Here is a 15,680-nt window from a genome sequence, read left to right on the forward strand (position 1 = left end):
AACGGGGCTCGGGAACAAAAGGCTTCAAGTCCCTGCTAAGTGACCAGGCTTGCTGTCCAGGCTTGGGCATCCCTGGTAGCTGTAGTTCTTCTTCCCGCCCCGTTATCCACGCAGACACGTTGGCTTTGTAACATCAAGCTCCACTGAGCCGCTCTGCTGCGTCTGTTTATGCTGAAGCCCCTAAAGCAAACACACAGGAAAAAAAAAAAAAAGATTTTTCCCCGTAGCAGAAATGAGCAGTGGGGAAGCCCAAGGCCACTATCTGTGGTGAACTGTGAAATACTTTGGTTTTACTTTTAATTCAAAGACTTAATAGCTGAGCCCTAGTCACATCCAGTTGTTAAAAAACGTTGTAACGATGAGATCCTGCAGTTTGGCTGAAAGTCTTCTTCAGCCGCGCTTGAAGCGATACAGAAGTCCTGCAACTTCTATCCCTACATCTGCTGGTTTTCTAGGAATCCAGAGACATGGCGTTTTACTTCGTAGATGTTCTTATCTACCTCCCATCTCTCCGGACCCAGGGTTCATTCTCACATTATGGGTTAGGGTCCTTAATTGCGCTGTTTCCTAAGAGACAACCCTTCTCTCACTTAAAGGGAGGTGATTCCTGGGACTTAGTCTTTAGTGCACCCGTGCCCTGGACCTCCTTCTGAGGCTTCTAAGAGCCCTTTGTTGAATTTATCATAGCAATCAAGAGCATTTTAGAATAGGTACAAGTAGAGATTTCAGTTGATCATTTGCCAAGAGGCAATAAACATTAGAAATAATGTGGTGATTTCCTCCATACAGCTTTACAAAATATAAAGCCCTGTATTTTAGGGTTTGCTGTTTCTTGTTGTGTTTCCTCTGGGATAGATGAAGGTATTACCACGGTGTCGAGTAGACTAGTCAGTGAAGCAGCTGTCACTGGAGTCAGAGGCATACAGTGGACATCCACTAGTTCTCTGATAAAGTCCCGTGATCGCTGCGTCTGCTTCCGATTGGTCATGGCGCCCCTTTTCTCTGCCAGGGCCAGACACCGTTTGATGTGGCTGACGAGGGCCTCGTGGAGCACCTGGAGATGCTGCAGAAGAAGCAGAGCGTGGTGAGTCTGGGGGGACAGTCCACGCCACAGGCCACACCAGCTGTAGTTTGTCCGCTGAGAGTGGAGTTGGACGTCCCTGCATTCCAGCAATGGCAGTGGTTCCCTCCAGAAGTATCCGCAGAGTCTGTTAGAAGAAAATATACCAGAAACTGTTGTTGCTAAAGTTCGCTTGCTATCTCCTCCTTATCTTAGAGCCTTCAAGCAGCTGAAAGGCAAACATGATGGCGACGACGACTCTAGTTACCCTCGAGCTCTAGAAAATGAGCGTGGTGTGTTCAAGTCAGAAGTTTTTGCAAATAGGGGTAGAGGACACCTCATAACTTTTCCTTACTGACTGAAAGGACTTCTTTGTTGAAAGAAAATTGATTACAGGGAGGGATATATTTCTTAAAAAGCAAACAAACCCACAAAAACGAAAACATTTGGCATTGGACAGTGCTTGGTCAGTGCTTCATATTTATTCCGTTCATCAAATATCCAAAATTCAGTCCTCTTCTCCCTCTTCTTCTAGATCTTTGATGGTTTGGTTGTCTGTGCCCTTCTGCTTCGTGCAGCACAGGAGGACCATGTAAGCATGGTACCCTCGTCCAGACTGCAGGGTGGAAAACCCTGCCAATACTCGAGTGAACAGGGAGTGAGTCACACTCTACCTGAAAGAGAGAGGAGGAGTTAGGTGAGGAGGATAAAGTCAGTCACATTAGGGCCTTGAGAATCTCCTGTTTAAGCAGAGTAGGACAGAAAAAAATCACTAGCTTTCCTTGTGTTTTCCTTTGCGTGGGCTGTGGCTCAGGGCACATGAGCTCGAGTTCAGGAGAATGTGAGAAGCTGAGAGCAGTTCTGAATGAAAGACCCGTGTGGTTCAGTGACGGGACAGATCAGCTGTCCTGCCCTCCCCTGTGCTCAGCACCGTCTGGACTGGGGAGTGGAGACGCTCATTTCTTCAGGGCTGGCTGGGAAAGCTGCAGACCCAGAGCAGAGACGCAGCTTGCGGTTCAGTTGTCCCCTCTGATGAGCAGCTGGAATCGATTTCTGGGCAGCAGCAGCCTTCCTAATATAAGATGATCATTTGCATGGTTAGGTGTTTGTTGTTTTTTAAATTTTTTATTCTGAAATAATTTTGAAGCTTACAAAGACGTTGTGGAAATAGTAGAGAGTTCTCGTGTATCCTTTACCCAGCATGGTTCGGTCTTTGTACATGAGTAATACCCTCACTAAATAACACTTCTGTGCTACTGGGAATGGTGCCTGCCTTTGCCCCCTGCATAACTTTGGGGTCCAGGCATTTAAGTACGTTTTGTCTAGAGCAAGTACCGGACAGTTTTTTCCAAGGGCTTATTTCCCATTTGGCACCTGCTGCTTCTTTAGAACCGTTGCCAACGTAATTCAGTATACGGATCATGAAGAGTTCTTTCAGAGGTACTTCTGGCGTTTTATCCTTTACACCTAGGCTTTTTGGGACGATTGGGTTTGGATATTTGATGGGGCAGTTTTCATTGAAGCTCTAACGCTGTGGATTTCCTCTTATTGAATGAGAATCTTCCTCTGTCATTATCTTCCAAGGAGACGCAGCACACAGCTGATGTGTCTCCCTTCTCCCCAGTCCTCTCCCCCGCTTTGGTGTTGGTCCGGTAACAGGGGCCATTTTAGTTTTTCTCGTGGCTGCTGATTTTTTACCAATAGTCAACATCTTCCCTTTGTTCTGTTTTCTCAATTTCCAGCTTCGAAGTGAAAAAGAGACACGGAATAAGCTCATTGAGTCGGACCTGAACAGCAAGTTGCACGGTAGACTCTTTAAGAAGTAAGATATTTGGGTTTGAGAAATGTGATGAGCCCTGCTGAGTGTGACACGTTTAGCTTGAGAATTTATCCAGTGAAGAGACCCCGTGTTTGTAGCCAAATGATCTTTAAACACGTGGGAATGTTTGAGGGGCAAGGAGGTGAGTGGCATTGACTTGGGGGGGGGGACACTGAGAGTGGGTGGGCGTGTTTTAAATTTGTGAATTAACGGAGACTGTGTGCATTGCTTTTTTCCCGGCTGAAGGGTTCTTAGTCCCAACTCCTTCCCTACCTAGAAGGTCTGAGCTCAGGGGCCGTGTCTGTTCTGTTTACACCATACTGTCGCCTGGCATGGTCCTGGCGTGTGAGAAGCACTCAGTAAACATTTGTTAAATGATTAAAAAGTATTTACCTGCTCACTCATCATGAAGATGCATAGCCCTCCTGTTCCTGTGTGTTAAACTTGATGGATCTTCTATCACACTCTCAAATCCAGTGCCAACCCGTAGTCAGCAGAAAACCCAGGATTCAGAAGAATACGGACGTAAAGGAGGGTTTGAATACATCTCTGTTACTGCTTCCGCACAGAGCTTCATGGGCTTGTCCTTCTCATACCGGATCCCCAGGGAGCGTAGGAAACGGTGTGTCCTTTCTCAATTGCGCTCAAATTGTCGTCTTTAATTTAGCAAAGAGAAGATGCTCTATGAGGAGGAGACACCAAAGCCCCAAGAAATGGAGGATGAAAACAAAGAATCCAGCAGCTCCAGCTCAGACGAGGACGAAGGTGAAGATGAGGCTTCTGAGTCAGAAACCGAGAAGGAGGCGGGTGATGCCGAGACCCTCTGTCTGCAGAGCACGGGGGGTCACTGCTTGTCACAAGGCAGGTGATGCCAGGGCCCTCAGGTGGAACCGATTCCCTAAACAGAACCTCCAAGTCTTTTTCTTTTTCCTTCCCATTATGTGGCACTCCTTCAATTCCTGATTTGGGGATTGAAGAAGGAACAAAATCGTATTTACCCTTATGACTCTTATTGATGATATACATCATATGGCGCTCCTTACATTTGTTATATGGCGAGACAGGAACCCCAGCGGTGAGAGTTGGGTGCTGGGCATGGTCAGAGTGCCAGGCTGTACATTAGCCTGAGGTTTTGATACACAGTAAGGCCAACACTTAGGAAAGAGACACACGGGGCTTTGCTGAGTAGAGGTTCCCCTGCCGCAGAGTAGTCCTCGTGGGTAACTGGGAGCTCGTGATAAACTCAGATTTCACCCGCCCATGTCCTGCAGTCACCGGCATGTTATTTCTTCAGACTGGTGTCCACGGGAAGATGCAGTGTCTTCAGTGAGAGGACCAAGTTAGAGGGAAGAGTCCACATTCAGTTTATGTCAACAGTAAAGTCTGTGTTTCCCTCTGACTCTGCCCTCGCCGGCTGCCCATCACGAAGATGCTCAGCTCTTTCGGTTGCTGGGCCCCAGCTCTTGTAAAGTGGGTCTGCCTTCACTGACGTGGTTTCTCTCAGTTGCAGGAGAGCACTGCCTTTGTCCGTGTCTCCGTCTCTCAGAGGAAGTTAGAGACCCTTTGCTTGTGTAGAACAGACGGGCCCAGCTAGGTTTGTAGTGGAGGAGACGACCTTTTGTTCACTAAGTCTTGCATTGCTGTTCCTAAGCAGGCACAGCTGGCTCTGGAAATGCCAGTGTAGTGTCTGTCAAAATCTGTGTGTGTTCATCTTTGTAATATTGGTATTGTGTACTGAGTGCTTACATGTTTTAGGCTTCCAGTATTGTCTGGAATGAGCATCTAGACTTGTTCTGTGCCGGATCACTATGTTAGCTACCAAGGTGTTGGCGGAGTGGGAGGGCACTGCCTGGGCTACTGAAATTACCCACGATGCGTCCCCAGGCCTCAGATCTCTTGTTCCCTGCAGCCCAGCTCCACGTTGCTATTGGGGTGAAGCACCCCACACCCCTTGATGATGCTGCACTCCTGTTCAGAAACTTTCCATGACCACCTTCCTGACTCTGCCTGCAGAGTAAGTCCCAAGCCCTGTGGCCCGGCCTTCAAGACCTCTCATAGTCTAGCTCCAGCTGACCTTTCCAGTGTTGTCTGTAAGTGCGGATGTTTGCTATCCAAGCTGGATCGCTGGAGTTCCCAGACAAGCCTGAGTGTTCTACCCCTGAACAGTTATTCGTGCTGTAGAACTTGTTCCTGGCCATCAGATGTTTATTGCATGATTTCCGTCAGAAGCTGTAGGGTCTGCCAGATTGCAGAGTCCTTCTCTAGGTTTTTCCCGTGCAGGAACCTGTAGAGGAGGGACCCCTCCCTGTGCTCTTCCCCCCCCCCCCCCCCCCCCCCCGCCGTGTGGCCCCCAGCACTGCTCATTCCTCTCGGTTGCAGCGCCCTTGGGCTGGGAATTCCAAGCGTGTCACTCCCAGGTCTCAGCACTGCACCTGGCACGTGACAGGCAGCCGCATCCACTGAACGTTTTGTTGAATGTATCTCGGGGATGTAGGGGGATAGGAAGGCGTGTACATGAGTAAAGCCCATGTCACGTGAGAGAGAGAAACGCAGCCAATGATGTTCACTAGTCCAAAACACTGCATTGAGTTTGGGGGTTTATTGTGACACTTTAGGGTGGAGATCAAGGAGGCGGAATAGAAAGACACAGAGCTCACCTCCTCCCGCGAATACATCAGAAATACATCTACACATGGGACGGTTCTCACAGAACATAGCAATGCTTCACATTTATGCAGTGCTTATTTATTTATTTATTTGGTTGCGCCATGTCTTAGTTGTGGTGGGCGGGCTCCTTAGGTGCAGCACACGGGCTGTGGCACGTGAACTCTTAGTTGCAGCATGCGGGATCTAGTTCCCTGACCGGGGATTGAACCTGGACCCCCTGCATTGGGAGTGCAGAGTCTTATCCACTGTGCCACCAGGGTAGTCCCTATATACAGCTTTTGAATTTGCGACACACTTAACACATTTTTATTTAATCCTTACACCCACACTCTGAGGTGATGTATTATTGCCTCCACTTTTTAGAATGGGAAAGTGACAACGCAGGTGAGGTGACTTGGGGCTCACAGCTGTGGGTGGAGTGCCCGAGCCCCCGACTTTGATCTGGGCTCCTCGGAGTAGCAGGGGCAGAAAGCTCACGCTGGGGGCAAGGGCAGGATCTCCCCAGGGGAGGGGTCGTCAGAAGGCCGGGCAGGAGCGAGGAGGAGACCGAGGCTCCAGCGGGTCAGTCTCAGAAGCTGGCGGCGGCTGTGGGCTTCCCTGCGCACTTCTGTCTGTGGACATTTTACTCCTGACTCAGAGCCTGGCTCAAAGCAGCGTCCTTTGCGAAGCCCTGTCGTCACAGCTACGAGGTTTCCTCCCCTCTTCTGACTCCTGTAGCTGTGGTTGGAGCCTTTGTGTTGCTTGGACTACTTAGCGTTCGTGTTACCTCGGTTCTCCTCTTCGTCTGCTCTGCTCTCCCCACCAGCGAGCTGCGGGGCGCTGGGACACAGCGTGTGTCCTGCTGACCTTCGCGTCCTTCCTGGTGCCCAGCGCCGGGCCTTGTGCAGGGCAGGTGCTCGGCACAGCCTGGCGGGGGCGTGGGGAGCGGGTGGTGCCTGAACCTCCAGGTGCCGCCTGGCGCGCGTGCACACACTGAGCAGGCCCTTGTTGAGTGCATGTCTCCTCTTTTTAAACCTCCACAGGTACAGCCTCATAAAATGACAGTTTCCATGTGTGTTACGTACAAACGTAGTTGTAAGGAATGTTAATTATATTTTGAGGTAAATGTAAGCAGTTTGACTTGGATTTGTTTTTCCCTTTCTTTTACTTATTTGACGTGTTACTTATCTACTGCTGCATAACAAGCCATCCCAAAACTTAGTGGCAGGTAGCACAACTCTTTGTACGCACCCAGTGTCACAGGTTGGTAGTTTGGGAAGGGCCCTGCCGGGGCGGCTTCTCTGTTGTCCGTGTCGCGGTGCCGGCACACTCACGAGTGTGGCGAGTTGGTGCGTGGCTGAGGGGTGGCCTTCTCCCTTCCTGGTGGCTTGCCGGGACGTCTGGGGCAAATGGGCCGTGTGTCTCTTGTCATCAGGCAGGCCAGCCCCTGCTTCACACGGCAGCTGAATTCCAGCCATCATCAGAGGGGGCGAGCTCCGCGCACACGCACTCTCCAGGCCTCTGCTGTGTCCCGTTTGCTGATGTCCCAGGGGCCACAGGAAGTCACAGGGCCAAGCCCGGAGTCAGTATGAGGGGTACTACAAAGGGTGTGGACTCACCAGGAGTCAGCCTATGACAGTGTCAGTGAGGTTTGGCAGTGAGGTCCATTTCCTGGGGGTAGAGACGTTCCGACTGTATTCAAAGACTGCCTTGAGTATTCACAGTAGCCACAAAGACAGTGACGTTCATAATAATAAACTGTTTTCTAGGGACTTAATATTGAGTTATGCAACTTAAAAACATTTTATCTCTAATCTGTACAGCAACTCACAAGACAAGAATTTGAGTCCCTGATTTATCAGTGAGAAAATCGAAGTTCAAATATGCTAAGTAACTTGCCCAGTGTCCCACATCTAGGATGTGGCTTAAAACTGTCCCGTAGTTCATGAGTGGGATACCCTGGGGCTGTGTTTCTGGAGTCCAGGGACCAGAGGCCCAGCAGCCGCTGGACGCAGGCAGACGGGACTTCTATCAGCGCCCCGTGAGGGACCCCTCCCGCTTATGTCACCACAGTGTCCTACATGACCCTCTGGCTTTATTTCCTGTTGTGACCCCAAGAGCCCTTGTCACTTGGTGGCTGCCTCTTTCCTGACCAGCGGACGTGGGTGTTGTGACTTCCCGGCCCTTCCTCCTGCTGCTCTGTGCCCTCCGGCTTCCCCCACGGCATCTTCCCTACGTTCCCTCCCTCAGACGATCTGCCTCTTCTCTGAACCCCCGGAGCACTTGCTGATTTAAATCAACCAGTTCAGCACCGGACGTCTTTGACCTTGTGTTGTTACCATGATTATTTTACGTCTTACGTCTCTTCTTTTTGTAACTGCCTAGAAAGCAAGGTCTATCTTATACCTTCTCGGGCTTTTCCTGCCCAACCCTCCAAACAGAGTAGATTCTTACTATGTACTTACTGATGAATTTTATATGTGACATATAGTGTCAGCTATACATGTGGGGATTAGAATTGGCACCTGTCAAGACAGGAATTCCACTTGAGTCTGTTTTCTTATAAGAGACAGTGGTTGCCAGAGGTTTCATAGTAGTTTGAATCCCAGCATTACATGGCCCTAATGATCTGTTTTGATAATGGGTAAACCCTTTCTGTTAGCTGAAAAGTACACATACACACGGATAAGGTTTTCATACTTGTACTTGTTGCTTCTCTTGTCTTAAATAACAGATAAAAAGCCGGGAGCCATCGTCAACCGTTCCAACTCCGAAAGCAAGAGTAGTGCCGCCGAGCAGACACCAGCACCAGCGCAGATCATCTCCTCCACCTCTTCAGCCAGGAGAGTGAGTAGTTTGGAATTCGTTTGGATAGTTCCCACTATTGCGGTAACGTACAGTTAGAAAGGCCCTAAAGGTACATTCATGCTTTTTTTTTTTCTTTAAATTGAGTATAGTTGATTTACGATGTTGGGTTAGTTTCAGGTATACAGCAAAGTGATTTGGTTATACATACATATATATCTTTTTTTTTTCACATTTTTTTTCCTTTATAGGTTATTACAAAGTACTTAGTAGAGTTCCCTATGCTGTACGGTACAGTAGGTCCATGTTGTTTATCTATTTTGTATATAGTGGTGTGTATCTGTTAATCCCAAACTCCTAATTTATCCCCCCCTCCTTTCCCCTTTGGTAACCATAAGTTTGTTTTCTATGTCTGTGAGTCTATTTCTGTTTCATAAATAAGCTCATTTGTATCCTTTTTTTTAGATTCCACATATGAGTGATATCATGTGGTATTTGTCTTTCTCTGTCTGACTCACTTCACTTGGTATGATAATCTCTAGGTCCATCCATGTTGCTGCAAATGGCATGATTTCACTCTTTTTTATGGCTGAGTAATACTCTGTTGTATATATGTACCACATCTTTATATTCCTGCCTTAGTCAGCTCAGCTGCCATAACAAAATACACAAACAGGGTGGCTTTAAATAGAAACTTATGTCTCACGGTCTGGAGGCTGGAACTCCAAGATCAAGGTGCTGGCAGGTTCAGTTCATGGTGAGGGCGCTCTTCCTGGCTCTCAGACAACCACCTGGTCTCCAAGTATAATCACACTGGGGGTTAGGGCTTCAGTACGTGGATTTGGAGGAGTGGACACGATGTTTGTGTCCATGACTTTGCCCACAGTATATTTTAAAAAAGTATAAAGCCATCACCAAACAAATTTGGCTACAGTGTGTTTAGATGACACAGGCCCTAGTAACCTGGGACCAAGGAAGTGTTGTCAGTTGCCTGTTTTCTTCGTATCTGCAGTTGAGGTGAGCGTATGTGAAGCTCAGTTGGGCTGGGAAGATAGCCAGCATCCAGCCTCGATTGTTCTGATGACTGCTCTTCTCTTTTTACTTCTCGTGTTCCATTTTACTTTCCTGAGTTAAGTCCTTATAGTCGATGATGAATGGAGAGCAGAGGTTGAAAGCACTTGTTGAAATACGTGAGTGCCTCCGGCAGCCTCCTCAGGCCGCTCAGAAGCTGCCGGCTCCTCGCCGGTGATGCCGCGGCTCCGCAGCGTGTGGGATTGATGTTGAGGAGAACGGGCCCGAGCTCTTTGGAGTGCAGCTCTTGGACAGCTCTGTACTTCTGCAGATGCTAACTTACTGATCTTCCCAGAGCCTCGTGAACGTGCAGGTGGCATTCTGGTGTCCTTGTGGAGACAAGGCAGCAGAGGCTCAGCTGCGCGCTGGCTCCCGGGAGCGTCCAGTCTCTCAGTCCTGCGCACTCCCCCTGCTTCTGCGCGTGACTAAATCGCCTGCTTTTTTAAGAGGAAAAGTCCTAAATTAAAAAAGATACAAACGCACACCCATACTTATTCTACTTTGCTAAAAGAATGCTGGGAAACATTTCTCCCCTCAGAACCAGGTGGCTTAGAAAGAGCTGACGGGATCGATTCTCTGACGCTGGAAGGAGTACGTAAATCTGTCCATTCAGACGGTCGGGTAAAAGAAAAAGCTAAGCATGGTTTTACATTTCTGTTGCGTTTTCACTATGCCAGGCGGTAGAGGTGGCCTGGTTCTGCAGAAAGACCGGCGCATCTAGCAGAGCCCCCCACGGCCCAGGAAGAGGCCCACGGCTGCTGGTCTGTAGACCAGATGTGCCCCAGCCTGGTCTTCAGGCTGACACTAGTCTGTGATGTTTTCTGTGGTTTATAGCAGGATGAGATGGTTAAGGACAATGGAAGCTTTCCATGAAGCCTTCTTTTCTAATGTTAAAATTACTTCTCTCTCTCTCTTTTTTTTAATGAAATGATGGTACCGGAAATGGTAATCCATTTCTGAAAGCTGTTCTGGCAAAATTTAAAAACTGGCAACTCTGTGACTTGTACCATTTTTTTTTTCTTTTTTAATTTTGCTGCTCGCTGAAATCTGAAATGCTTAGAACTGCTGCCCTCGGTCAAATAAACCATTGTCTTGAAATAAGCAGTTAGAATTTGAGTGGAGTGGCCTTTAGCATCTGTGTGCGTGTTACCTTCCATCAGCTTGCCGCAGTCTCATCACAGGACCTTGAAACATAGTGACACCTTGGCCCGCCCTGTGTTTCCCAGTGTCCACATGTTGTAAGAGGGGTAAGCTCTTTGCCAGGGTTGAAGATGGGCACGTTGAGGCCTGGAGAGGTGAGGTGTCCTGTCCCCAGGCACACAGCGGACAGGAGGGGGCGTGTCACCAGGCCTGGGTCAGCACTCAGCCTGCTGTCGTACTCCTCGAGCAGCTCTGCCAGGTGGGAGCTTCTTAGGCTGTCTCTGGCCCAGGAGAAAGGGAGCCCTGCGCGGGCCTGGCCTGCCGCATGCTTCTCCCTGCTCCGCCCCACATCGCCCCACGGAGCTCAGCTGGGGACGGAAAGACCCAAAAGGACCTTCCTTTCCTTTGCTTCGTCCCTCGTAGTTCTCCGGCCTTTTCAACAAGCCGGAAGAGCCCAGAGATGAGTCTCCGTCTTCGTGGAGGCTGGGCCTCAGGAAGACCGGCAGCCAGAACGTGCTGGGCGAGGCGGCCAGGTCCAGGGAGGCCCTGCGGGACCGGGGCGCGTCCATCCACCGCTCGGCCTCCAGCCCCCGCATCTCCACTGTGCTGGACACCAGAGAAAAGGTGCAGTTTCCCTCTGTGACAGTGCAACCTCGGGAACAAAGGAAAACATTTTCTAGTCCCTAATTTGATGCTGGAAGTACAGAGTCTTTAAAAGGAGACAGGCATGTTGATTAATCATGTAGCTCTTTGCTTGCTATTACTTGCTTGGCCAAGAAAGAAAGAGACCCCTTTTCCTTTTGGCATATACCCTCTGTTCATTCTTCCTTACCCTCCTTACCTGGGGCAAAAAAGTGGGTCAGAAGCATGAAGATTTGGATACGGCCTAAAAGGTTCCTCTGAACCAGTAACAGTATTTATTCTCTTTATGTTTAGAAGCAGAGTTCCTTGGTTGGGCTTTCAATCCTAATGAGGCTCAGGCAGAGTAGCACTTAGAGAAACAAATCTTAGTGTCTCATTTGTTCATTAATTGATGTATGATCCGGCTACTTCTCATCTGCTGTTCATCCAGAAGGAGCACGTTTCTGTGTCTTCACTCTGGTTCCAGAGTTCACAGGGCTCGCTCGGTGCACCTCTCTGGGGCTGGGTCTCCTTCAACCACAGACCCCTCGCTCGGTCCTGGGTTTCCGGAGACACTCGGGCCCGAGGTGTGTGGGCTGCATTAGCTCTGGGGCCCATTTGTACCCGAGGCTGCATTTTGAGGAGAAGAACTCGAGAGTGCAGTTGCTGTCTGTGGCTCTTCAGAAGCTCCCTGTCTCTGTAGGGCTGCTGCTTGGTGTGATAGGTGCTGCTCTTTCCTGTTTGATGGCCCTGGCTTTTCCCATGAGAACTATTTCCCTACATGTTGGTTTTTAATGGAGGAGAGTTGGGAATGAGCCTTTGAATGCTAACCTTTTTTAATACCACTCAAACTGGAATTGGTATTGAATCTGGAAGTAAGATTATATGGGTATATTAAGTTCTGCTTTTTTACCCAAAATGTTTTCCTCTGTGTCAGAACTCTGCCTTCCCTGTGCGTTCCTTGTTTTGATTTTACAGGAGCGAGAAAGCAGAAGCTCTTTCAGCGCACTGGGGCCGCGGAGGCTGAGCGCCGCCAGCGACCTGGAGGAGAAGGAGAACAGGTACTCCGCACCGGGGCCCCACGGCCGCCCTCCCATCCCGGAGCCCTAGCCCTCCGCCCGCGCCTTGCCGGTGCTGGGCCGTCAGCTCGACCCTCCCGTGTGGGTTCGCTTTAGTCCACAGCTGGCTCTGTGCACGTGGGGTCTGTGTCCACCGGAGGCTCAGGCGCTCCTCGTGCCAGGACAGGGCCTGTCCCCTGGGGAACACTAAAAATGTGGTTATTTAATTGAATTGATCAACTTCTAATTTGTAAGTAAAGTCTTCCTCATCAGTTAAAATGAATATGGGAATGTTGAGGTATCGCTGCATCTCAGAGCAGAGCCTGGGCTAGAGCCTTGCTTCTCAAGGTGCGGTCCTCCAGCCAGCAGCACCGGGGTCACTGGAAGCCGTTAGCAGTGCAGAGTCTCAGTCCCGCCCAGACCTGCTGAAGTAGATGGGCGCTTGCACAAAGTCCCCTCGGTGGTTGAAAGGCGCGTTAAAGCTTCGGAAGAACTGCCCTGGGGGACCTCCCCGGGTTACCAGCTGTGGCTAGGAAGAGGTGCCAGGGCCGCTCCTGGGCGTCGCCCGTGTAGGAAGCTGAGGAGGCTCCTTCACTTGCGCGCACGTCCTCTCTGCCTCCCCCGTCCCGCCTCTGCTTGCTTTGAGCGGCCCACACCGGGCTGACCTGCCAGGCTTTCTAACTGAGGAACGAAGTGGCCCCTCCTCACGAAAGGGCTCCAGATCCGCACCACAAGCAGTTGGTACCTACTGAGATGGGTTGGCTTTGAAGTTCCTAAAAGGAGGCAGACACGAAGCCTTAACCAGTCCCCCATCTGTGCGGGGAGACAGGTGTATGAACACCTATCTCTTGAAAAGGGCCCCGTTGCTGTCTCTGCAGCCACATGCGCTCCGCCTGCCCGGCCCCCCTCCCAGTTTATGCCATGCCCTGGACAGAGGGCGGGGCCAGTGTTTTGTTTTGTGTCCGTCCTGCATCCACAGAGAGTCGGCTGCTCACCTGGTGCGGAGTGGCCCCCCCGCCCGCCAGCTGCGGAGGGACGGAGCGGAGGGGAGTGAATCTCTGCAGACAGCCGCCCCTTCCACCTACGTGACAACCTACCTGAAAAGGTACCAGGCTCCAAGGCTGGGAGGTGGTTTCCTGCACTCTGACCGTGGGCAGATGGGCAGTAAATTGCATGCCTTTTTTATACCCAGTTAGCACCACAGAAACGAATCAAGAACTGAATTGCTCTTAGATTTCTTGGGAGTGACATCTTAAGTAATTTTAAATGAAAGTTAATTTCTTTCCCTAACTGAATCAGAGTAAGCTAATTCCAAGTTCTCCCCACAGACAGATCTGAATATATACTCCGTCCTTTCAGTCCTGTAAAATCTTCAGCCAGATATGACCTCGGGTAGACTCTGAGCAGGACTGAATTTAAGTCGCCCTTGCCCGGTAGCCAGCTCTCCTTCCTCAGCTCAAGTCACGCTTTGGGGGGAGGCAGGGAGGGGCCTGTAGGGTGTAGCGGGGGCAGGATGGGGACAGATGTTAATTGCATTAAAAAAAATTTCATATTGAAGCCTGTTAATTTAGGGACTTGAGTTGTTTTTTTTTTTTTATGACTTTAATGGCCCTCAGATCCATCAAGATATGAAACTCGCAAGTCTGGTGCAGAGAAGGTACCTGGGTTTCCTTCCCCTTTTCTCATCTGTATACCCCTTTCTGCAGTTATCTTCTTTGCCATGTACCAGCCAGCAAGCAAGGCACCTTTGCCAGAGCCATTAAGCTATAAGACACAATTAATATTTCCATTTGAACTTCGCTGCTGATGCGGAGGAATCTGATTCTCATTGCTTCCTCTGAATTCTTTCTTCACTTGTACTCTCTCAACCAAACCCCTCCAACTGCCTCATCATGCCACAGCTTTCATCAGTAGGTTTTTAGGTGATTCTTGGCTACCCTAGGCACAGACTTTGGCCACAGACTGTGTGTTTGGGATCAAAACCTATTTTCACTTGATAGGAATAATCTCGTCAACCAGTTAATGTCGGAATGTGGAGACTGTGCCATAAATCAAACAGCCACTGTCACCTTTTAACGCCCTTCAGTTCTGCAGATATGTCCTGTAAGAGAGGGCTCAACTTTGAAAGGGAGCAAGTACAATTCATTGATGCCACTGAAGCTTCGTCCTACAGCCTCAGTGTTTTGGGCTTTAATGAGGCTGTTGCCTGTTTGTCTTCGAGGGTGAGGCCTTAGTCTGAATAGATAACTTATTACTCCTTGTAGCTGGATCCAAGCTGAAACCAGGACCAAGAAAACTTCTCTAAGAAAAGAATGTTCTAGAACTTAGGAAAGATGAAGGTGGCATCTTCATCTTCATCTTTAATGTTCAGGCCTGGTGTTATTTTGTGGTAGGGTTGGTGGCTTTCTGGATCCAAGTCATCAGCAGATGGATGGAGTGAGTAGTGTTTGGTTTCATAGATGTCTTTTGGCAAAATCATGGTGAACAGAGGAGAGGGGACACTTCTCTTTAGGGTGGGAAGCGTGCTTAATTATGTGAGCATGTTTGAGAAAATATCTACAGCTTGCTCTATACCTTGGACTTCCAAAGCTTTTCTTCTGTAATCCTAAAGCATTTTTTTATTTTACAAATCTTATTTTATGATCTTTCACAAGGAAAGAATCATATACAATCACTGTTTCAAACAGAAAGTGTGGATAGACATTTGTCCTTCTTGGACTATGCCAAACCTCAGAAACTTTCCATTTTCAGTCTCCTTATTTTTCAGGCAGAAATTCCTTTTATAACAGCCCAGTAAAATGCATCTTTTGTCGAAGAAGTCTTCCTGGCTTTTTTGGGTCACCCCCGCCTCAAGTGTTTCATTACTATTATAGTCAAGAAGTTTTTTAAAAAATTCTAATCCAAATAATTTTTTGCCGCAGTTGAGATGGTTCCTACCTTTCTTCAGCTGAGACAGGGGAAAGCTGTCCTCTGTTGCCTGTACAGTATTACTTGCTAGACCTAAACCTTGAAATCCTCCCAAGGCGTTTTGGCCTCTGTCCTCTTCTCTACTCTTTAATCCTGAGTCTCTGCTCCAAACCCTCTGCAGATTCTCGGGCTCACTTTAGCTTTTGCAGTGTTGCTTCTGTCTCCGGGAAGCAGCTGGGGTTGCGTGACTTTGTCGTGGGTGTTGGAGTTCTTCTTTCCAGCGCGCTGCCTCTGCCGCCCGTCTTCCCCTCCCCCAGCCCCACTCCACCCGTGCGCTCGGCTCCCTCCTTCCTGTTGCTCTTCATCTCTCCTCCTCCCCGCGCCTTCCCTCTGTGGGGTGATGGACAGAGGCCTGCGTGCTGCCGGGGCCCTGCTCGAGCTGGGCTGGGCCCCTCCGCTTCCCAGCTGTCGTGCCCTCTCTCCATCCACCTCCTTTAAGCGCGTAGTCTGGGTGGGGAGGTGGTGCTGGGAGGGGGGCGAGCAGCGTGTCCTG

The 15,680-nt window shown here is 49.5% G+C and overlaps 1 protein-coding gene across 24 annotated transcripts in view; it reads left to right on the forward strand.

Annotated features, from left to right (window-relative positions):
* The window catches only part of PPP1R12B (protein phosphatase 1 regulatory subunit 12B), a 208,429-nt gene that overhangs the window by 62,596 nt on the left and 130,153 nt on the right, over window positions 1-15,680 (forward strand). For 21 of the 24 annotated variants that reach the window (XM_067729940.1, XM_067729937.1, XM_067729929.1 and 18 more), the window contains 8 exons: window positions 1,010-1,084; window positions 2,803-2,882; window positions 3,547-3,740; window positions 8,260-8,372; window positions 8,582-8,626; window positions 10,965-11,165; window positions 12,141-12,223; window positions 13,200-13,325. In XM_067729940.1, coding sequence (XP_067586041.1) covers window positions 1,010-1,084; window positions 2,803-2,882; window positions 3,547-3,740; window positions 8,260-8,372; window positions 8,582-8,626; window positions 10,965-11,165; window positions 12,141-12,223; window positions 13,200-13,325 — 917 coding nt within the window. Of the gene's footprint in view, window positions 1-1,009; window positions 1,085-2,802; window positions 2,883-3,546; window positions 3,741-8,259; window positions 8,373-8,581; window positions 8,627-10,964; window positions 11,166-12,140; window positions 12,224-13,195; window positions 13,326-13,836; window positions 13,878-15,680 lie in introns of those variants that run through there. The other 3 variants (XM_067729941.1, XM_067729925.1, XM_067729942.1) reach the window with 3 other exon arrangements.

Source organism: Pseudorca crassidens, chromosome 2, assembly GCF_039906515.1.
Source record: "Pseudorca crassidens isolate mPseCra1 chromosome 2, mPseCra1.hap1, whole genome shotgun sequence".
In the NCBI taxonomy this organism is placed as follows: Eukaryota; Metazoa; Chordata; class Mammalia; order Artiodactyla; family Delphinidae; genus Pseudorca; species Pseudorca crassidens.